Source organism: Mastigoproctus giganteus, chromosome 11 (assembly GCF_048544385.1).
Source record: "Mastigoproctus giganteus isolate SK-2022 chromosome 11, ASM4854438v1, whole genome shotgun sequence".
In the NCBI taxonomy this organism is placed as follows: Eukaryota; Metazoa; Arthropoda; class Arachnida; order Uropygi; family Thelyphonidae; genus Mastigoproctus; species Mastigoproctus giganteus.
The window spans coordinates 42,270,453-42,295,100 of NC_143585.1; the positions used below are offsets into that span (position 1 = coordinate 42,270,453).

The window sequence follows — 24,648 nt, forward strand, 5'->3', positions numbered from 1 at the left end:
TTACAACCTTTAAATATTGGACTATACAAGGGTTCCATCGGATTAGATTTATTTTGATATTACTTTAAATTATTCAAATTTTTAGTAATCAATTAATCTTAATTACGGATTGGAATATACTATTTCGATATTTTAGGTTTAGATATACTTCTACATTTTAAAGTTGGAAATGGAATGTCGAGCAAATATTACTTGTCTGATTTTTTCGAAATTTGACTGAATTCCATGAAGGGGTCCCGTGTAAAATTTCCTAATACACAGTTTTCACACTACGTATACGTAAAATAAAAATCTCCAGTTCTTGATATTTTATTTTTAATTTTTTTACCAAACTTGATTTTCGTTCTTCTGACTAGTATCTTAGAATTCGCACACAGAAGTCTGCAGTGCAGCTTAGTTCTTCGTCCTTTACTAAGAAAAGAAATCTCTGTATTTTATTTTGTACAGATTTGTACGTATCGGTGAATTCAACGAGTTTGACACCGACAGTTCACAGACAAATGGCTGGTAGATAATGTCTACTTGTATTTGAGTTGACGCTCAATTGGACCTGAAAAAAACAAAAGAATGAAGACATTCATTATTTTATTTATTTCACATGGGATTATACATTATGCTATCGAAAGTATTGGGACAGCATTATGCAAAATATTGACTATGATAAGGATATAGAGGAATTAAAGTAGAATGTAGATGTAAATTTAACTGCAGATGATCCTTTCAGATTCAAGGAAATTCCAGGGAGAACAGAGCAAGTTGAAACTGATACAATATATTGACTCCAAGTGGTTTGTGAAATTTATTAAAAGCGATTTTGCCGGTTTAGGAAACATGACGTGAACGTTGATTTTCAAATGATGACGAAGTCCAAGAAGATGCCCAAGTGGCTTCATGAACAACTGAAAACGTTTTCCTTTGACAGTATTTTAAGAAGGTTTTAGAGAGATGTGTTTGGAGAAGCAAAGGAAACTATATGGAAACGTAACACTAAAAAATGTTTTTGTTTATAATCCAGAAAGACCACCAATTCAGAGGAGTTTACAATACGATCGTTAAGTGTATCGTATGGTCATTGATGGAATCAGATTTTGTGATAAAACCATTTTATGTACCATAGCTCCAAATAAATAAATCAAAGAGAATGATTAACAACCGAAGAGACAAAGACAAATTCGTTGATCCAATCCACTGAGCACGAAACGTGTTAATAAATTTGTGATGAACCCTAAGATCAAAGGAAGTAGCGCCATCCACATTGTGCTTCCGTCGGAACCAGAGATTTCAACTACTCAAACAGGGTTTGCTAGTGCACTCTCGCTCATAACCACTCAACTATGCCAGGCCTAAATTATTGCTTTACCCTCAGGTATTTTTGCAAAGAGGTTTCTAAAACACGAAAAAATGCTGAATTACAACGCTATAAACTTCAGTAACATTAAATTACAATTATTAATTTAATTTAAAAATAAGATGTTAACACTGTGCTTCACAAGATAGTAACAAACTAATTAATGGAAAAAAGAAGAAAAGAAAATTTTAGTAGAAACAGACCTGGACTGTGATCAGCATGGCAGTCTTCTGATGGATAATCACTACTAAAAGAATAGGTCCTCTCTACATCACTGTCACTGAGAAAAATGGAAATAATTAAAATCAGCTATTGCATTCTCATATCACTACGGGCCTATGAGACAACAATTAATCAATTAAACTATACTAATCAAAATTAGATTAAAATCTGAATTAATAATAATGATAATAATAATGGCGATAATAAATGATAACGGTAATGGTGATAATAAATTCTGTTAATGCCCCTGGAGATGCAAACCAGAACTATCTATAAATGTGATTTAGTGTTGAATATTGAATTCTATGTTAATTGCCATTATCTGCAATTTATTTATATTTTATAATTCTAATTTCTTGCTGTATATACTAAATATAACCTGTGTGCTCCATATATATTTGCGGAAAATCAAAATAAAACATGACGCTGAAGTCAGTTAAAATCTAAGAAGAAAATATTTGTCTGAAATTTTTATTTTTGAAGATTTTCACTCCAAATGATTTTTTTTCAGTAATTTCTAACGGATGCCAGTATTTCTACTGTAATTTACCGATCGATACCGGTGACCCGGTCATTAAGGTCATTGATAGAATCAGATTCCGTGATAAAACCATTTTGTGTGCCATAGCTTCAAAGAAATAAATCGAAGAGAATGATTAACAACCGAAGAGACAAAGATAAATCCATTGATCCAATCCACTGAGCACGAAACGTGTTAATAATTTTGTGATGCACCCTAAAATCAAAGGAGAGTAGCGCCATCCACATTGTGCCTCTATCGGAACCAGAGGAAGGCCTTTCCAATTTGGCTGTGGTTGGCTGATCTCGGACGAAAGGAACAGGGTTCCACTAGTGCTGAGTTTTTAAGAGTCCGCACAATAAGTAAATTCTTCGTATACATTATACTTAATATATTGGCACAATATGGCGTAAGATACTGAGTTATAAGGTTGTAAGTTATCAGCAGTAACTTTACTACGCTTCCTACTCAGTGGCATAACTTTAAAAAATTAGTTACTAATTAGCTATTATTAGCTAGAATCATGCCCAGTAACTGTCTAAATTTGCGTTGATTGAACAACAGTCACCACGCATGACAGACCATATTATCACCTTTTCAACATGAGAATTGTTTGGATGGTCTTCAACCTTCAACTATTCATTCTGTGGACGTAACTTTATAAAAGGAAGATAAGCACATCATTACGCATTAAATGTTCAAAACAAAGTGGGATCCATTTATCTTACATCCATTTTCAGAATGTAGACCTCTTCTGCTGCTCAGTGTCTTGCATTATATTCAAGTACATAATGATGTCGGACCAGATTTCTTCTTGAATATTTCTTTCTTCTTGAGTACATTCTTGAATATTTCTTTCTTCTTGAGTATATTCTTGAATATTTCTTTCTTCTTGAGTATTTACCATTGCTTTTTCTATTGATACGGTTCTTTTGTGCAATATAGCAAACAAACCTTATAGGACGAGCCGAAACATTTGCAACAACCTCCATTCTATGTTGTTTATCTGTGGTTGATTTCAGATGCCCATCTCGTTTGTCAATAAAACCATGAACCTCGTTTTAAGTTTGGACAACAGTTTGGTTACAGGTTATAAGGATAGCCTTGTAATTTCTCCATGAAAAAATTATTGTGCGATGTCACCTCCAAGCTGCTCAAGTTCAGCGTGAGAGGAATGCGAATCATTAAACTTTTCAGTTATATATACAGTATACAGGAGTATATACTGTATACATACTCACAGATACATACAAAATATTAAATAAGGGGAATAGGAAAAAAATTAAACGTGTACACTAAATTTCCTGATATTGTTTACTGCTTTGTGCACATTCGTTTTTACCTTTTACTAACGGCAGCTCACTTCGGGCAGCTCGAGATTACTTCTACTTTTGGTGCCATTTACTATTGAATAAAATCTGTAAAGTATTATGTACGGGTTCTGCGAAACATCAGCACTAAAAGCATATGGTTACGATTTTACTGAAAATAAATCGTGTTATTGGGGTGTGCATCTTATTAAAGGGCACCGTCAGTGGAGAATAATATGTACTGCACTTTTTTATATTTTTATTAAGTGTTTTATGTATGCATTCAGAATAAAAACATTTGGTCTCTGTGTACTTTATTCTTAGCCGTACAAGATTAAATTAAAAAAAAAACGATCTTGAAACTTTTGATTTTTACTAATGATAACATAAAAATACGAGTTCAGGAGCATTACAAGCAACGCTCCTTCAGGATGACTTGAACAGGCTTCAAGAATGGTCAGAATAGTGCAGAAAAACGTAAGCTCTTTCACTTGGGAAATAGCAACCCCAAAATAATTTATACACTCGTGAAGTTGAATTATAAGCAGTAGAGGAAGAAAGGGATCTGGAGGTTAGAATACAGGCAGATATGAAGATTTTTGAGCAGTGTAAACAAGTGGCCAGGAAAGCCCATGGTGTCCTGTCAATGATTTATTGAACATTATCCTGTAGAGATAGCAAGATCATAATCTCACTGTATAAGGTAATTCTAAGACCGCATTTGGAATACTGTACTATATCCGAGTATGGAGACTTCATCTGGAAAACGACATTGAGCTTTTTGAAAGAGTCCCAAGTCGGGTAACTCGCATGATGAGATCGTCAAAGGGCGACCGTAAAAGGAAAGACTCCGATTATGTGGGCTGCAGAGCTTGGCAACCAGGCATTTCTGAGGGGACCTCATTGAGGTTTATAAGGCTCTCAGAGGGGTTAGTAAAATGAATGAGGCGAAATTTTCACTGTTATAAAGAACTCCAGAAGTAGGATCCATAAATTCAAATTACAGGAAAAGAGGTATAATTTTCTTTTAACCAGCTCGTCGTTGATTACTGGAACAAGATACCTCAGCAGGTAATTGAGACTGACAGAAATTCAAAGGTCAACTAAAACTTTTTGAAGAAATTCAAAGGTCAACTGAAATAATTTTTCTTTTTCTTATTTATTTATTTTTTTTTTGGCCGGCGCATCAAAAGCCTATAGCTTCCTTGCACTATTTGGCTGTTCGACACAAATAACAGAACACGTAGAAAACGTGGTGTAACTCGTGCAGCTTGAGATGAAACGGGACAAAATTTGGTATGGCGGTGTACCATACAATAACGATAAACTGAACAGACAGCGAGAAACTTCGGACAGGTATAAGGGACGACATTTATAGGGGTTGTACAAGAATTACCAATTCTTGTACAACCTCTAGTTGATATACGTTTCTCGAAAATATGGTCACACGGCATCAGTACAGCGTATGATCCCCTCCAAAGGCTAAACAGACCTAAGAGCGGTGAACCATGCTCGATCTAAGGGTGTCTATAATATTCTGTGGCAACAAATCACCACCAATTCCTCGGTCACTGACCAAGTGACCGAGGAATTGGCTGTCGGCGTGCAAGGCGACTCCCAAGGGTGTCTCACACTATTCGATCGAATTTAAGTCGTTGAGTCGTGCTGGACACAGCAGTCGTTGAATATCTTCAGTTTCAAAGTGAAGATATCCACCACTTGAGTTTTGTGGCGTTGTCGTGAATGAAAAGACTTTTTAGGGGTCAACCGCACCCCTAAAAAGTAGCACATAGGGTTTGAGGATCTTTTCTCGGTACCTCTGCAAAGTCATGTATCCTTATCAAAACATGAAGGGGGTGCGGCTGTTGATCCTTTTCTCTGATGTTGAAAGGATGATACCGCATTCCTCGTTGTCTCCAGATGAAACGTCTAGAATCGGCTCCTAGGCTAAAATGGACTTATCAGAGAACAGAACTGTACCCCATTTGTCAGGTCTCCAAGTCACATGTTTATGGCACCAGTTTCAATGAGCTCTACAGTCTTTGTGGTTAATGGGATACAAACCATTGGCTTCTTGCGTGGAGTCCACTTGAACTGAGCCTTCTTAACGCCGGTCAGAAGTGTTTTCACCTGTGGTCGCAGCAGCCTAAAGAGACAGTTGATGACAGGACATCTTAGGGTTCTTTCTTGCTGTTAGAGCCAGACAGCGGTCTGGCTCTAACAGCAAGAAAGTTGGCACAGCCCTTGAGCGATATTGGCCAGCTTTTCTTGTAATGGTCTGTGTCTCCTGAAACTGCTTCTATAGTGCCGAGACGACACATTAAGCCAACATGCCACCTCCGCCTAGACTGCCCGGCTTCAAGTCATCCATAATCCGCCATCTCAAAGAATTATCTAAAGGAAGATGACTTGCCATCCTGAGTACTGGAGATGTGGCTGTCCCACTGAGCAAGGTAAAAAACGGGAATGAAGTGATGTGGGCCTAATTTGTGCTTTTATAGGCATGGATAAGCTGCATAATGTGCGCCTCTGTAAGGTGGTAGATCGAGTTATATTGGATTCTCGGAATTTGCATGCCAGGATGCCTATTATATTAAATATTCGCATTTGGCGAGGTTCTTCACGATAAAATATTCATGAAAAACATTTTGTTCTGTTAACTTTGTCGAGAGGTATACTATTACACACTGCTATCGACTGTACTGGAGAGATAAGTCTTGCAATCAACAAACAGTGGAAAGAATTTTTTCTTCATGCTTTTTCGAAAGTACTTACCATTTAAAATAAGAGCACGGGAATAACCTGCTCATAAAGCAGGTTATTCCTGTGCTCTTATTTTAAACCTTGTGAAAGTCATTTGGAATTTATGAGATTACCACAAGACTCTTATAATAGAACTAGTCCAGTTAGAATGCACCCATTCCACTAAAAGCTAGTAAAATGGAAGTATATACATTTTCAAATGTTTATTCAATGCCTAGATGAAAAATTACCTTCCTTCTCTTTCCCTGCTAGTCCTGACTACACGTTTGCTTACTAGATGGCCTCTTGTTTTTTTCGCTAGTTGAATAGTCCTATTTAATTCTGGCAATACATCTTGAGATTCCAAATTGCTTTCTTCTTCTATGATACCTAAAGGAAAAAAAAGTGTAAAATGTAATAATGTATTAATCGAATTACAGGTAAAAATAATTATAAATGATTAAAGAAAGAAAATAAACAGATAATCTTTTTAAAAAAAATATTACAGAAATAGAAACAATAACATAGTATTAATTATTAGTCAAAATTAACAAGTAATATAAATAATACATAACTACTAGGTAATACTAAAAATAATGATAGAATTTTGTTGATCATCGATAACTTTCACGCCACTATAACTTGTTAAGGATTTCAATCTTTGTTGGTAAGTTTTTTTTTTCTTTCCATTATATTACATCAAATGAAATAATTTTCCCCACACAGAATACAAACTAGTGGAAAAGAAATACAAGCTGTTGTAATTCATTAAATAGAGGGTTACAATATGAACTGAAAACACATTTTAATTGTCTTCATCATAAATCAAGAATCTTCTGATAATAATTTAACCCTTGACAATGGACAATTTTCTCTGATTTTGAAGCACAAATTTAACATTTTATTTATAATAAGAAATTCTCTTTCTTACCATATTTGTTTAACTTACCATATTTGGTTCAGGATATTGAAGGAAACAGTATTTGGGATTTCTTTGGTTATATCCAAAACCTGTTTCGGACATTTTAATCTCTTTAATTGGTGCCCTCGTGCGTAGCACACTTTGTAGAATCACTATCCTCACCACGCCGGATGGAAAAGACCTGAATTCGAGTCCCGTCGATGACGTGAGGAATTTTAGTGGGCTTTTTCACAACGTCGGTCTCAGGCGAGGGTAGCGTGGTTTTACAATCCCGGAAACTTGGGTTTTTTGTCCATCAAACAGAAAATCAACTGCAGAACGCATGCAATTTACAGATAATACGTATGGAGCAACATGGCCTTAGTCGCTGATGCTCCTAAAACACCACTTCAGCAACTCTTGATCAGGTAGTACAATCTTATGTTTCAATAATATTAATTATTAGTTATAATAAAAATAATAATTAAGTAATTAATAGGTAATATTAGTAAAATATTAATAATTACAACTAGTACATATTAATTTGAACTCCTTCCCAAAACAAGTTTTGGGAAGGAGTTCAAACTTTGTGATATGGCGACCCTCTACAATGATAAAGGAATTTGTGAGATCCCCATACCCCATGAATAAAACTAATGATTTCAGAGTCCAGTGATTAATGAATAAAAGCAATCATAACTCGGGCGGGGGAATCGCCCGAGGGATTCAAGCATTATACCCAAATACAGGGATTTTCAAACCACAGTTTGAGAATTGGGTATAATTATTTGAGTATTTGGGTATAATGCTTTAATTATGTTTTTTCTATCATGTTGTGTGTGTGTGTGTGTGTGTGTGTGTGTGTGTGTGTGTGTGTGTGTGTGTGTGTGTGTGTGTGTGTGTGTGTGTGTGTGTGTGTGTGTGTGTGTGTGTGTGTGTGTGTGCGTGTGTGTGTGTGTGTGTGCCTGTGCGTGTGCGTGTGCGTGTGCGTGTGTATGTGTGCGTGTATGTGATCAAAGTTTGGTATCAATCAAAACTTTGATACTATTTCGTGGGATTATTCTGGAAATTATTCTATTTCTGCGTTATTCTATTATAACGAAGAGGTCGACTCGGTGGCCAAGTTAGCCGGTATCGAACGTGACGCTGTCTCAAAGCCTCTTCCGTAGTCGTTCTTTGTACATGAATTCACCCATCCATCGCATTCTGTCACTGATAATCAAATTAAAAGAAAATTCTCAAACTGTACATCACGATACTGGGAGATTGCAACGCGCTTTGAGGGAGTCGCAAAATCTTTGTAAATTTTGCCTCGATTTTAAATTACTGTTTTTTTGAGTCACACGCAGTGTTAATAATTATTACATCGTGGAAGTTAATCATAATTGGAGCAAATATATTACATTTTTCTAAACTACTTTTATGCAGTCTCGTTTAGCCAGATATAATCACAATCTCCATGACTCCACACAATAAAAGAGATACGTAAGGATCTTTAGCAATACCACTTCGTTATAACCTTGATCAGCTCAGGTGCAGATCTATAGCTACGTTATTATTATTGAATTTTTAGGCGCCTTTCGAAACCGGGCATTTTTGTTCCGGTGTGGGGGCGATGCTTATATGCACTGTTCCACCCGCGAGGGCTCTATAGCATATGTTCCCAAATACTGCTATTTGTAATAATGGTAGATTTCATATAAACTGAATGAAGAAACAGAATAAACACAACCATTACCATCCATCGTAATAACTATTTAACTTCGTTATATTCTTTCTCTGGTTTATTTCTCTTTTTTTTTTTTTACCAAATGAACCAAAAAATCAGCGACGAAAAAAGAGAAAACTCTTGACGTCCAAAGTTACATTTAATCACGTATAACAAAAAACATGAAACTTATTTAACCATTGCGCTGATTCTTGCTTAAACGGCTTAAAATACCATTGAGCTATACTGCAAGGCAACAATAGTCTAATTTACACAACTTATCGATTAATCTTGCACAAGGACATCTTGGGCGTCTCTCATAATGCATAGGAAGTCACAATTGCGTTGTCAGCTCTCTCACTTGGGGTGCCTGCTCACCCACCAAGGAGGAGAAACTCCGAAACGGTGCCGTTTGCGTAACTGCATTCCACTGAGAATAAGTAACGATATACTTTTCCCAAGGGAAGTGTCATTTAAAGTTTATCGAATAGCATAAGTTTATACAAAGTTTGCAACAGAGTATCTTTAGATTTCATCTCATTTTGTGAATCACTTCACTATGATCAACGCCACTCAAACTTCAAATAAGTTTAAGTGTGCGATAATCGAAATCACCCTAAAATTTTACATTATAGTTATATACACTTTTTGTAGCTTGAGGCCTCCTGCCCTAAATTACTACGGCTAGGAATTAAAAAGTAGTCTGTTTAATTGTGATTAATATCATAAACTCATTTCCCCATCAAGAACGATATATGGAAGGGTGATTTCATGTTCCTTGATGGTATTCGCGTTCTTCATTTGCCACTGGTTTCGGGAAGCTTGGTTCAAATCCCGTCAGATACTGGAGGAATTCGTAAAGATCTCTTCAATAGAAGCTCTAAATAGGCGATCTGTATGGTTTATCTTTGTGAGTTATTCTGAGTTTTTCAGTCCAGACAACATGAAAATTCTCGTTAGCACACACTTATGCAGATATAATGTGCAATAAAGGCCACATGAAATAATCCAGCAATAGAAAATAGCTCATTATGACCAAAGTAATCGATGCGCCCAAACCCTCAATATTATAGCAACATTTTAGCATTTTGCATTTCAACATTTTGTTGTAGCATTTTGCATTTCAACATTTTGCTGTAGTATGTATAACATACTACAGCAGTTCCATTTTTTTTTTAATTTGCTACAATTTACAGCAATTTTATATTTTAATATGAAGTTCCCCCCCCCCTCTTTTATTTGTTAAAAAAAACTTTGTAAACTGAAATGAATGTGGAACTTGGTTGATTTCCACCTATACCTTTCTAGAGATTATATCGTCCTTCCTCTCTAACCACCACTACCATTATTCAACACAAACAAACAGTCTGATTGCTTGTGTTAGATAACCCTTATCTCTACTATATATTTACCTTCGTCTTCTACTTTAAGACCCGTACTGCCGGATTTTCTTTTTTGGATAGCGGCTTGGATTTCTTCTGTACTTGCATAGCGTGATCCTAATTGGAATGAAAATAATACTTAACAATCCTAAATAATCCAATTATACATCATGAGAATTTTATTCAATGTTATAAAAAATGTTTCTCCAGAGAATCAGCAACACCTGATGACTCACCGGAATTGAATGGCTACCTTGTGGTAATGGAAATGGTATGAATGTTCGGGATTTATTTTCAATTTTATTTTATTTTATTTTTTGGCCGAAGATTACAGTGACTTAATTACATTTTTAATTGTTATTGTTGGTTAAGAGGGAGAATTAAACAAAGAATTTGCATTTAATTCAATATTGAAAATAAAAGTACAGTCTCTCTCTCTGGGAGGGGAAACATTAAACGCCAGTGAGATGTTTTCTCCGCCCTTTGGCATCGATGCTAACCATTATATATCTTGACATCCATGCTAACCATTATACATCTTGGCAACGAATCAAAAAGATGCTTGATATCCAATTGAGGAATATTTTTCCATACCTGATTCTCGTCATTAAACACACGGTTTGCCTGCTTGATGCATCGACCGAAATTTCCGTTCCATTACGTCGCAAGCATGCTCAACAAGAGAAAAATCAGAGTAACTAGTAGACCAAGAAAGAATGTCGACATTGCAGTGAAAGTTTCTGACAACGTTTATCAAACTAGCAAACTATCTAACAACGTTCGTATGTTGATATAATATAACTTTTAAAGATTTATATATTTAATTAGTTAATTTTCTTCATTGTCCTTGATAGGACACAAAGGTTGTTTGTATAACTCTTGGAAAAATGGAAAAAAGGACAGAGTAAAGTAGCTTCAACTACACTCTAACTTATGATACCATCTTCAGCGAAACCCAGTGTGTACCACACCACCAATTATAGAGACCCCACGATACTGGGTTACTTTAGGAGATGGCACCCCCCCACATCATGATTCCTGCCGTTCGAATTAAATTCCTTTGTGAATATAGGCAGAAACACTTTTACTCTTCATTACTCTGTCATTACTCTTTTCTGAACTCAATGTTGTTCGTTTGTTTCCTTTGCTTTTTTTCCAAGTAACTAATGGTCGGGTTTCGTGTTTTTATTGATTTTTTTCCTCTGGTTTTTCAGGGAATGGGAGATGAGATGAGATCGGGCAACCATTGCCCAAGACCGACCAAATTGTGCTACGGTGTAATAAAAGCCCATAAAAATACTACCCGCCTTGACAGAACTAAAAAAAAAACAGACTTTTAAAATCATATGCTTCCCATGAGGGCTGTGATCAAAAACTTTGGCTCATCACTAAACATAGTCCATCGTAATTCTTCATTCTATCTAGTTCTGTCTCTATACAGAGAAGTCATTATATGCGACAAAATGTAATGAGGTGGGTTGGGGACGAAATGCAAACTTGAATGCAATCCTGGGTCATATACTAATGAGACATCCTGGTATTAGGTAATCCTTGTAGAGAAGAAAAATCTGTCAGCATTAGCCTGTCAAATTATTACATGGTTCTCAGGTGCTGATAGTTCTCTCAGTGTTCCAGTGTACGACGGCTGTGGTTGGATAACTGTCTTCAACGGGTTGAAACGAGTCAGGTGAAACTATTTGCCCTAGAGCAAATATTTTTATTTGGCTCATTTCTATTTCAATTCCCCTTTCAGCTTCAGATCCTTCATAACAAGAGTACTAAATTCCACAGCAATATTGTTTGAATTTGTCACAAGTCTTTCTTTATATACATATTGACTAAAAAATACGAATCTTTATTCAGTCTCGAATCGGGTCGCCTTTGTTTCGATTACAAGAAAGTCTGCGGCATGAATTCTATAGGGTGTTTTACTGTTTTGGTCTTATTGTAATCATTCTTCAAGCAAAATATCTCATAGCTGTGACAAAGTTGAAGGAAGAGGATTGCATTGCCGAACATCTCGCTCCAGAATATCCCACACATTCTCAATAGGATTTTTTTTTTTTTTTTTTTTTATGAAAACCCCAAACACGAAAGGTATCAAGACCTATAGTACTTAGTACCGTGCATGGGTTGAAGGAGAAGTATGGGGGGAGGGGGGATGCCGGAAACTTTGCTCTAGAGACTAAACATGAGTTTCACCACTTCAAGCCTCCAATAAGCAAAGTGGTGGGATTGAGATTAGGTGAAGTGAAAGTGGGAGCCAAACATGGTGGAAATCATGTCATATTATCTCAACCATTCTTGCACGATTCTGGCATGATGCGCTGTTGCACTGTCATCCATAAAGTGGCCATCACCTTCTGGATAAAAGTGTAAGGTGCAGTAGATGTGATACAAAATTCCGGTACTCTCTGGATGACATTAGACCTTCCACCAGTATCAAGACCCAGTCCGTGCCAACAAAACATTATCCATACTATGATACCACCTCCAGATGCTTGGGTTGTCTTAACAAGGTGGGTCAATCGCTTCGTGAGGTTCTCGCCACACTTTCTCCTTGCCATCAGTTCAAAACAAAGTGTATTGTGATTCGTCGAACCACATCACTTTCTTTTATTGTTTCCAATCACGACGTTCTCGGCACCACTGCAAGTGGATTTATCTGTTTTTCTCTGAAACAAGTGGCATATAAATAGGCAGGCGACTGCCAATACCCAATTTTTTTTCAATTCCCTGCTCATGGTACGGTTAAAATAGAGCAGTTCTGGGCTTGATTGAAGTCAGACGTTATTTGTTGCCATTGGATGTCTTATTTTTCCGTACAGTCCTCCTCAGAGTACGACTTCGCTCTGTTTTTCTACAACATTTACGCCTTTGAAATGTGGAAGAATCGCTTACTTTCGTCATAAAAAACCTTTGAGATGGATGCTTTTGGAAAACCAGTTGCCTTTCTTTTTTATTTGTGGCTCCCGCTAAACGTGCACCACGATAAAACCTTTTTCAAAGTCTGACAGATCACACGTTTTCCCCAATTCTGGCTTTAGATTATTGTAGTCAAACAACTCTGTACAGTGTTTACCCTCAACGAGGCAACACGTCATCACCCCAAGTAACAGTTTTCTATGCATAAAAAAAAAAAAAAATACAAAGTTTGTATTTTTTTTTTTTTTTTTTTTTTGGTCGGTGCGCGTATGTATTTTGTATTTGAATATATGTGAAGACAATAATTAACTCCAATTCTTATGCTGATTTCTTCAAACCAAATTCTCACGCCAGTTCTTACCAAGATTCCCGCTATAACAAGAGGCAATATTTATACCCTTGTGTAAATATCGAATTAGACCGTGACTGGGAAATAAATCTCACTCTCTCTCTCGGATACGGTGTGGGAAGGACGTTGATTTTAATCACTGTGCTACATATTCAGTGAAACACATGGGATAGAATGGACGAGAATAGGAAGTGGATCCATCGATTCACAAGAGGAGTAACAGTTGTTGTAGGATTTTAGGCACATCAGCAACTTAGACCATACTGAACCGTATATATATTACGTCTGTTAATTTCATGTGTTCCTGTTGTCGATATGGCTGTTTGCTAGACGAAAAATCCGAAATTCCAGGAGGAAAAAACCACGCTATAGTCAGCCACGTTGTGCAAAATGCCCCTGAAAATTCTTCACGTAATCAAAGATTCGAACTAAGGTCTTTTCCACCCGATGTAGAGTGAACGGCGATTCTACCAACTGCTACCCACGAAGCGATGCTACCCACGAGAACAGGAGTAACAGTAGGTTATCACATAGTGGGGTCTCATCTCCGTTCGTCAGATAGCAGAACGAGTGAGATACCTAAAATCAATGGTGGAAGGATCATTAGGTGTTTCCACCAGTTGTTAAATTTTAAGCGCTAAAGCAGCTGGCGATGATACATAGTATATTATGTCTGTAACTGCGTGTGTTCCTCGGTCTCTTTGACGTTTGCTGAACGAAAAACTCAAGTTTCTAAAGACAAAATCCATGCGTCTCTCACCGAAGACCTACTGACCAAGCCAATTCGTGAAAAATAGGCCCATAAAACTTCCTCGTGTTATTTACACGATCTGAATTTAGATTTTTCCAGCCGGTGATATATCCATTGAAAGCGAAAGCACTGTGCGCTAATGGAAGAGAGAAAGTGCAGTCTGGGTGAAGTCATTAATGTAGCAACAATAAATTCGGTGGTAGTGTGATAGTATGAGCTTGTTTTGTGTACTTTGGATTAAGTCTATTGGTTTCATCGATAAAACCAAGAACGATCACCACTAATGACCACCCAGTGTTAGTTGACAATTGAAATAAACAGGAAAAGGAAATCATAAATGCACCCTCAATGAGTGAAAGCTGGTTCATTGGGATAGTGCGAGGAAATCGCTAGGAGGTCCCTTAATGAACTGACTTGAAAGACATTTGATAGAACCATTATAAAAAGAACGGGTCATCATAGTCAAGCATTTAATGAGAAGTAGACACTGTCTTCCACTGCCTATGCTGGTGCAGAGAAGAAAAGAATTCGACATTGCAACGGAGGAAGAATATAATGGGAAACGATGAATCAAGCTACACAGTCTGGGAACCAGATGGACGCACCCCTGTGTGGCGTAAGCCCATAAAATGCTTACACCCGGATTGCAATGCAGTCTGGGTGAAGTCATTAATGTAGCAACAATAAATTCGGTGGTAGTGTGATAGTATGAGCTTGTTTTGTGTACTTCGGATTACGTCCATTGGTTTCATCGATAAAACCAAGAATGTAGCCATTTAGTACATTCTGGTGGTAAACAAAACAGGAAATAAATCCTTATCTGTACCGTGACAATTCTTTGGAGAGAGGGAGAGAGAGGGGCGGTATTTTTATGAGCACAACAACAAAGAACTGAACTGAATGACCAAATGATACTACTAACCCTCCTGGGGATACCTTATAACAGTTGTGCCAAAGAAGGTTAGTGATGCCATTAATTGAAGTCCATTGGTGTCACGCTGGATATTAAAAATTTCTTTTTAATAACAGATTGATTTTTCGTTTAGTATTTCAGTATACGTTAGAGGCTTGCGTATTTCTATAAGAAAACTGAAAATCAAAGATTTTTGGTACGATAGTAAATAGAATAGAATAAAATAAAATCGGAAGCAGTGACCGGAAGAACGTACCATAAATGCTGAGCTTACACTTTACATTACATCCATGCATACTTTGGATTATGTACTGATTATGTACCCTTTATATACTCTGAATTTTCTTCTTTCCAATTGTTTTTCTGTTATAATCAGTTTTTATATTATTCAAACTTAATTCCCTAATATGAAATCAGAACTGTGCATACACCTACCTATCATTTGGCTTTCATCTCGTTTCGTGCTCGAAGTATGTTTCTGTACAACTGAATACACGGATCCAATATCCTAATAAATAAATAAATAAATAATACTTAGAACATATCTTCAACTATAGTACAGTCCATTGACACAATTCTACCCCTCCAAATCCGGCACCATGCATTTTCTAGAAATGAAAATCGGCAATTTTCATTCTCGGATCGATATTTCAAATTAGAGCCATAGTGTTTTTACCAACTTCCAACTAAACTGATACATCTGTTAGGTCGTAGGATTGTATAATTGTAATTCGTTAACGACATTACTTCTTTGATTACAAACGAAAGACTAGTTTTTTGAGTTTCACCATTCATGCGTGAAGAATGATGTAACGATTCACAAAACACATTCTCTAAAAGGTAAACATATTTGTCGTTAGTGAATGTTTTTAGAACATTTAGGTTGCCTTTTGAAGACATCGGCGGCGCTGTAACTTTTGTCCATTTCGCCCATAAGCCATCTAAAAGAAAATTAAATAGCCAAGAGGAAAAAAGCGGAACGAAAAAAGCCCATAAAAGTTCCTCACGTCATCGCCAGGATTTGAAAGTGGGCCTTTTTCAGCCGGTGTGAGGAGGACGGTGGCGATACCACTGTGCTACCGCCCAGACAACAGTTAACAGTAGACCTCACCAGTGAAATGTTGATCCATAGACACCAGCGGTCCTAGTTCTTTCCAGCAAAACATTCGCCATATTAAGCAACCACCACCACCTGCCTGGAGAGTGGGTAACATTTACGATGGGTCCATGGACTCGTGTTATTCGCGCCACACACGAAGGCGTTCGTCGGCGTGTTGCACCAGGTATTTCGACTCAACCGACCAGCACACTCGTTTCCAGTCCTCCAGTATCCAACGAGTGTGTTGACACCACTGAGCAGACGGTGTGTGAGAAAAAGATGAATGAGTGTGAGTGAAAAAAAAAAAAAATATATATATATATATATATATATTTTTTTTTTTTTTTCATATATATATATGAAACTTGAAAGAAAAGGAAAAAAAAAAAGAAAAAAGTATTCAAATTAAAAAAAAAAGTATAAAAATAGAATGCAAGTAGAGTGAGAATGCGGATTGTGAATGAAGTAAATGTGTGTCTCTCCCACCCCTTCCCCTGGTGGGTTAACCACTGCCAACAAACATATCCCATCCCCAGAGCGGGATGGGCAGCTTGACCTTCCTACCGGATTTGACACTACTTGGACATGACACCGACGAAGACATTCTGTGACGTTGCTGCCAACACGCCATTGGCAATCTGAACTGGGTACTCTAACGCGGTTCTCTTAAAAAACTCCATCCCCTGGCAGGGGAGGGAGGAGACAGGTCTCTGTCTCCTCTCCTCCTCCCTGCCTACCCCCATATGTGGGGCTCGTCTCCACTGACCTCTTTGGGGATGCTTACTCTATCGTTCCTATTCTTCTATCTGTTTTCCCCCAGTCTTCAGTCTCCCTCCCTTCTCTCACAAAACAGACCGAGTACACCCCTTAACAATGCCGCCAAATTCTAGTCAACGTCTAAATTCTACCGTTTTCTTGTAAATCTCTTTTGGCCAAATTCTAGTGTACACCCTTTTTTTTTTTTTTTTTTTTAAGCTTGCCACTGAAATCCTTGGAAATTAGGTGGTAGCGACTGCCAGAGTACTTAAATAATCTACTGGGTGCCTGACCTGTCTCCTCGTGGCAAAGTGTGGGCAACGGTGGGTCCGAATAGGGGCCCAACTGCTAAATAGTCAGAGAAACAACAGAACATAACGCTACACAACACACCACTCCCCACACACTTTTAAATCTTTGGCCTCCACAGAGTTCTGTGTCACTCACAAAGAAAAGAACGCGGAGATGGAGGAACCCCTGGTGCCGTCAGACAACTAACACACTTAAAAAAAAAAAAAAAAACACGCACACTTTGAGCAGACGGTGTCTCATGGGTCGTCAGTTGTGGACCCCATACATCTGAGTGTGTAGCAGATCGTCATTTGGGATATTGTTCTTATATTCCCCATATTGTATTGCGATGTCAACTGTGGAACAGTGAACTGCCGTTGGGCCCATCCAATGGGCTGCACCCTTCGCTCGCCACGAACACCCACCTTGAATAAGCTTTTAAGTTCCTTCGGCGTGAAGTGGTTTGACCCATTTGACTGCTTTCTTTGTAGATGTCAATTGGCCATGAGCAACTAACAAGACGTTTCGTTTGTAATATGGAGGCATCCGAAGCAAGATATTCTTTTGAAACTCCGTAATATATTCACTACGTCCCACAACTGCTTTCGTGGTCGTGCTAATTTATCACGGTCAGATGTAAATTGCCACTACTCTGGGGTACGAAGCTATTCGGTTTTTTATACTGCGAGTTATGCTGAATTATGACCTGCCCATACAGATGGGCAGGTCATAATTCAGTGACCACTGAGTGTATTTTGGAAAAGGAAATAGTTACTTTTACTGTACTATACTGCTCGACAAATGAAAAGAAAACGTGGCGTAACTGGTGCAGCTTGCAATGAAGCGGGACAAAATTTAGTTATGTTGGTTTACATCCTTATTCTTATCATAGAATAAGGATGAAACGAGGAGACAAGGAGAAACTTCAGACAGTTATAAGGGACAATTATAGGAGCTGTATAAGAATTACCAAAAAGATTACAGAAGTCTATATAATATTCTCGAAAATATGGTCACATGACATCAGTACGACATTGATCTCCTCCAAGAGCTAAAGAGGCCTGACAGCGGTGAACGATGCTCGATATAAGGGTATCTAAAAGATTCTGTGGCAACAGATCCCATTCTTCCATCAGCACAGACCTTAACTCACCCAGTGACCAAGATTTGGCTGTCAGCGTACAATGTGACACCGAAGCGCGTCTCACACATGTCGATCGGATTGAAGTCTGTGATCGTGCTGGCCACAGCAGTCTTTAGATATCTCCAGTTTCAAGATATTCCTCCACAGCTTCCATGTGCAGTGGCGTTGTCATGCATGAAAATAAAATCTGGACCAACTGCACCCCTAAAAAGTCTCACATAGGATTCGGAGACCTGTTCTCGGTTTCTCTGCAATTAGAGTATCCCTCTGGAAAACATGAAGAGGGGTGCAGCCGTGGATCATTATTTTGCAACACACGAGAACACCGCTTGCACTGTGTGTCCCTTTCTCTGATGTTGGAGGAACGGTACCGCATTCCTTGTTTTCTTCAGATGAAATAACGTATAGAATCAGTTTGAACGCTGAAACAGACTCAGAGAACAGAACTGCAACCAATTTGTCAGGACTTCAAGTCACATATTCATGCACCAGTTTCGACGAGCTCTGCGGTCTCTGGGGTTAACGGGGTACAAACCACTGGCTTCATTGCGTAGAGAGTCCACTTAACACAGTCCGTTTGGAAACGTTTTCGCCTGTGGTCGCCGCATACTCAAGACAGTTGATGACAGGACATCATAGGGTTCCGTCTTGCTGTTAGAGACGGATAGCAGTCTGTTCTGGGTGACGAGCCTTTGGGTCACCTTGGCCAACCATTCTTGTATTGTTTCCTATCTCCTGAAACTGCTTCCATAGTGCCGAGACGACACCGCGTGATACATTAAGCCAACCTGCCATCTCGATACTGGAGATGTGACTACCCACTGAGCAAGCCAAAAAACGCGAATGAAGTGATGTCGTCTCAACCTGTGTTTTTATAGGCATGAATAATTTCAATGAATGTGTGGCTCTGTAAGGTAGATCGATTTATATTGGATACTTGGAATTTGCATGGCAGGATGCCTATTATATCAAATATTCGCCTTCGGTGACAGTTCACAATAAAATATGCAAGGAAAACATTTTGTTCTGTTAATTTTGTGGAGCAGTGTTTTTCAGCTACAATAAGTCTCCTTTCCTCTCTTGAGAAAAAAGTACTGTGCATTTTAAGGAAAAAGTACAGAGATGCAACATTTGTCGCCTTTTTTTGTTTTATTTTAATGTACATAATATGACGACAGAAATCCAAAATACTGCAAGATAAGGATTGGATCCCTATTTTGACTGATTTGAGAAATTGGACTGTGTCGAGAAAATAACAACAATAATTCTAAAACGAATAACATATTACGAAACGAAAATTTATTTATACTTTATAAAATAAAACCCAAAGGATTATTTGACGCTACATCATTGGGAAATAAATTAATCTTACCTTGGAATCTCTTCTTTGTTGAGTGCTTGAATCGTCTTCCCTATCTAGGCAGTGCCATACCCTATTTTCTCCAAACGGGGAATGGAATGTGGCATATGGTGAAATATCTTCACCTGTTTTCACAAGAAATTAATTTTTAATCATATTTTTGGCCGAATTCGATTACTGAAATTATAATTATTTTTCATTGGTAATTTTTTATTTAGAAAAATCAACAATAATTTGATAATTATTACAATATCACTAAATAAATAATTTATAAATGTTTAAGTGATATTCTTTGATAATGTTTTTTAAAAAATGTTAAAAAAATAGTGTTTCGGGAAGAGATAATTTTTTACTTTTTTATTTTATGTAATTTTGTGGTGCCCTCTATTGCAAATGAAATGAATCTTTTTATTGATACATATAAAATTAATTCGATTAAGTTAAGATTTCCCCAGTATAAAAATAATCTTTAAAATAGCCACCAAGATAACTGTCTCGTTTTTAAATACACAATTTCATTTTTAGGTAAACTGCAATTAAAGAACTTCTTTCTCCTCCGATAAAAACGTACAATGTGTAATAAATTTTATTATATGATAAATTACCTATACTTTTACCAATTGATTCAACAGATGGCGCCACTTTACGTACTGGTGAAGGAAATACTGTAGGTAGAGGCCGATTACTTTGATCATAATTGAGCTTCTTATCAAAAGCAACAAATGCTGTTTCGGAATTTAAATCATTCCTTACTGGATGACCTAGTATTAAAAAAATAAAAAAGGTAACGTTATTCACACAATGCATTTAAAAAGAAATTAACCAAGAACAGCACATTTAAGGAAAAAGTAATGATGTATGAAAATAAAAGAATATATACCAAATATGTTTAAAAAATATAAAATAGTTTCATATATTGAAATTAACCCCAACTAAAGGTAAATATAAAGTAAGAAAGGATATTTATTTAATTATTTATATATTATTATTATTTTTTTCACAAAATCAGGAACTTATGTATCTTTACTAGCGGAAATTCCTAGAATTTGTATATTACCTGAGTATTTCATATCAGAAACTTTTTTCCTGTGACAGATGATGAGGAGAGTGATAATAACTGCAGCTAGGACAACCAAAGAAGACACAATAGGCACTAGGACGGCAGTGTCTTCGTAGAAAGGGGGATCTTCAGTATGGACGATTAGTTCTGGTACGATTGTAGCTATATTTGAAATACAACGTGATTTTTGTACCAACAGGGCATGGATTGGAATTATTAAAAGTAAAATATTAATTATCAATTAATTAATAGTAGACATCGGATTATATGCACTAAAATATGCACCAAAATGCTAATATATGCGCTACAATTTTTACATTTATTACTTGTTTATTACAATTAATTGAACCACAATTTCTTTACATTTAACATGTTGATTTAATAAAACCGTTTATGAAAAGTTTTAACATCTTTTTTTTAAGTTTCCCTTTTCAAACTCACACCTGGAATAATTTTTGCTACAGTGCACAATAATATATTTCTCAAAGTGGTCCATTGTAAATTTGTGGCGTTTATCATCGAAGATCATTATATTCTCACATTTGGTGAGTATGGGCTTGGCACACACAGGGTCCTGGGCTGGATATCATCATTCTTCTCTTTCTTGGTGATTCCCTTTTACTTCTGACTCTCTCTCTCTCTCTCTCTCTCTCGGGGTAATTCAGAATTTTTTTTTTGGTTGGTGCAGCAGATAAGCCTCAGGCTTCCTTGCACCATATGGCTAATAATAATAATAATGATAATACGCAGAGAATGGCCTTTCTATCCCTACAGAAGTGACTGAGCTGTATTTAAATAGCTTGGCTTCCAGTGATATATTCAAATATCGTGGATGCATATTTAGAACTGAGATTAGCAACGGTAAAAGGAATCGAATGAGGATATCATCGTCTTAAAAGTGCGCGTTGGTGTTCGCATGACAACTAAGTGAACACAGGTATACTCGTACTGATGATGTTATTCCATCTCTCCCAGATTGATCACTAGATGCGCTAGATTCGTTAGCTGCAAAGGCCTATCTTGGATTCGTCGTTCCACACGATCCCACGGATTCTTGCTGGAATTTATGATGGACGGTTATGCAGGTCACCATCATATTTCATCGTACTACTCTACAAACGATTCTGCATAATTCGCACCCTGTGGGCTGTAGCACTGCCATCTTAGAGGCCTGTTGCCGTCCAAACACAATGTAACCACAACCAGTCATGTATTTTCCCATCATCAAAAAGGAAAACATCCACTCCCGCCTTGAACTTTCCCAATCTCTCCTCCTCGGCCATTTGGGAGGTTATTTAATTCAGAGATTTATAACACGTTGAGCGCTGCAAGGTAAACTTGAAGTGATCCAGACTTCTTTTACTCTCTAAGATATTTGCTTTCCTCCTGTTTCTTATTTTATTTACCAGAGATAATACATTTCCCTCAATTCATTTTTGCACATGGCGGAACTGGTCATACAGACAACCTTCTTCCAGCTGGAATTCTCGTGGCTAGCTTTGTCCGACAGTAACCACTAAGAGCCTCAGACACTGTCTGCGCCGTTACATGGGTGAACTCCGTTGCTACCGGCAATGATGCTCCCGCACGAATACTTATGAGCACGCCTCTTTTGAGTCTGTTTATTTATTTTTTTGACATTCCCAGTCTCCATAAATCTGTAAAAAATCGTGTTGCGGTTTTAAACGACTCTAATGTTTTTTCATGAATACACGCTCTTCTATGTTGAACACCATGTTCAATTACCTCTCTCACTGAGCATGAGTTATGATGCTGGTATAACTTGATTTATTATTAATACTCATGATTATTTTAATACTTTAGTTAGTATTAACATTTATAGTTTCGCATACTTTCGAATAGATGGCGATACTACGCTCAGAATGAAGAATGTTACTTTTAAATTTCGTGTCTACAGCACTCAAAAGAGTTCTATTTGACACTATGTCACTTGCTTTTCTAACCTAAATTACTACTGTTTTAGGTGAAACAGCAATTTAGGCCACATTGCGCCGTGTATAATTTCTGTAAATTGCGTGTGTTCTATAGTCGATTTGCAATTTTATAGACGAAAAGGCCTAGTTTCTAGAACAAAAACCATGCTGTCTTCGCCTGAGACTGAATAACTCAGTCACACTGCGATAAAGACCCATAAAAATTCCCAGCGTTACTGACGGGATTCGAACTCAGCTATTTTGCACCCGGTGTGGAGAGGACGGTGATTATATCAACTGTGCTACCCACAAGGGCAGTCAATACGGAGGCAGTTGTCTTGGAATGAGGGAATTAACTGTTTCTGTACAATGTACATGTCATTCAGCAACGTTTGCTACCAGACTGTGGAATCATATTAGACTGGGATTTCTCCTCCGATGGGGCCTGGTTTCATCTAGAATCGTTTGGGTATGTAAACTCTTAGACTACTCCTGTATGGCGCATGGAAAATCCCCACGTAGCATATTATAATCCCTACACCTGTGAAGATTGGAGTGTGGAGTGCAATGATCTGTCGTAGGATTTGGGCTCATCTTTTTTCACAGAAACTATAGCCTCTCAAGTAGTTCACTAACACAATTCACGAATTCCCAGGACACTTCACAGTGGAGGAGATTGTTAAAGCACTCTCCTCTTCCCTGTGAAGGTTTCAGCAAGATAGAGCATCAAGTAATGCAGCTTGGCCATTAGACTTTTTGTGGTAATATTTCAAATACAACAACAACAACAACACATGAATTCTGGAAAAAAGGGCAACGTATTCAATGCATTACATACAGCGCTTCATCCTGGCCAGATATTGTGATTATGGTGTAGATCTTTCAGTATTTTTTATGGCAAATTAACCTTAGACACATTAACGTTAGAAAAATGATAAAACAAACGTACTCCACTTTCGAATTTCTTCATTTTTATATTCTTCAAACTCCTTATATCTTCTTTCGCAACACTTTTACAGTAAATAGTGAAAATATCCATATTTAAACTTTTAGAATCGATGACTGTAGGAGCAAGACACAGGAGATTACACTGTCAAGCAAATAAACGATTTAAAGAACAGTGTTAAAGATGCAATTATCGTACTAAATATCTTTTATAAATTGTTATTCTTTTAGAACTCACCTCCTCTGTAGGCCAGCGTCAGCACGTCGTACTCCGCTACTGTTGACCCGGCGACATTGTGAGCCGTAACTCTTACGTTGTACCAGGTATCGGGTCTCAGGTCGTGAAGGGTCATCGGTCCCTCATCACGCTTTACGTGGTTGGTAACCAGCACCCATTCAGGCATGATTCGGGCTTTATACTCGACAGCCATGTGAGTAATTGGACAGCCACCGTCATCCCAGGCGTCTAGCTGTAGGGTGATAGCAGTGACGTTTGGCACGATAAAGGCTTCCTTCCGAGGGGAGACAGGTCCTGTGGATTGACAGAGAATAGGGAGAGAAAAGTGATTGATGACCTTGCTTTATGAGAGTAATCGTAAAGTAGAGAAAAAGGAACGGTAGAGGCTTTAGTGTTCTCTAAAGAGGACTTACTTTGAGTGTTAAATTAATTTTCGCTGTCAACTTTGATGATATTAAGGCAGATCGTAGGCGTGACAACTTTGTTTCTAGCGAGGATGCGCGACTTATTAAACTTCAAGATTTATAAATCTCGTCGTCGAACTGACGGCGAAAAATTGGCAGAAACATTGCTTTTATTAAAAAAAAAAGTTGGCCGTATTTTATACTGGTTGATTTTAAATTTATTGCTGCGAATTTATTATAATAGAAACAAGCAATCTTCTTTCTGAACTGACAGTTCAGCCACAACAACGTCATTGTCATGCGCAATGCGCTGTTCAATGTTACTGTCGTCAGAAAAATATTAATG

At 37.5% G+C, this 24,648-nt stretch overlaps 1 protein-coding gene across 1 annotated transcript in view; it reads right to left on the minus strand.

Annotated features, from left to right (window-relative positions):
* Positions 1-298: 298 nt before the first annotated feature.
* LOC150077950 (cell adhesion molecule Dscam1-like) overlaps positions 299-24,648 on the minus strand; it is a 167,381-nt gene continuing 143,031 nt past the window's right edge. The window contains exons 28-36 of the mRNA XM_090385369.1: positions 23,899-24,192; positions 20,779-20,943; positions 20,327-20,482; positions 19,734-19,846; positions 15,507-15,579; positions 10,164-10,250; positions 6,394-6,532; positions 1,552-1,628; positions 299-550 (exon numbers count right to left, since the gene is read on the minus strand). Of these exons, the coding sequence (XP_090241495.1) occupies positions 519-550; positions 1,552-1,628; positions 6,394-6,532; positions 10,164-10,250; positions 15,507-15,579; positions 19,734-19,846; positions 20,327-20,482; positions 20,779-20,943; positions 23,899-24,192 (1,136 nt within the window). The 3' untranslated portion in view covers positions 299-518. The remainder of the gene's footprint in view (positions 551-1,551; positions 1,629-6,393; positions 6,533-10,163; positions 10,251-15,506; positions 15,580-19,733; positions 19,847-20,326; positions 20,483-20,778; positions 20,944-23,898; positions 24,193-24,648) is intronic.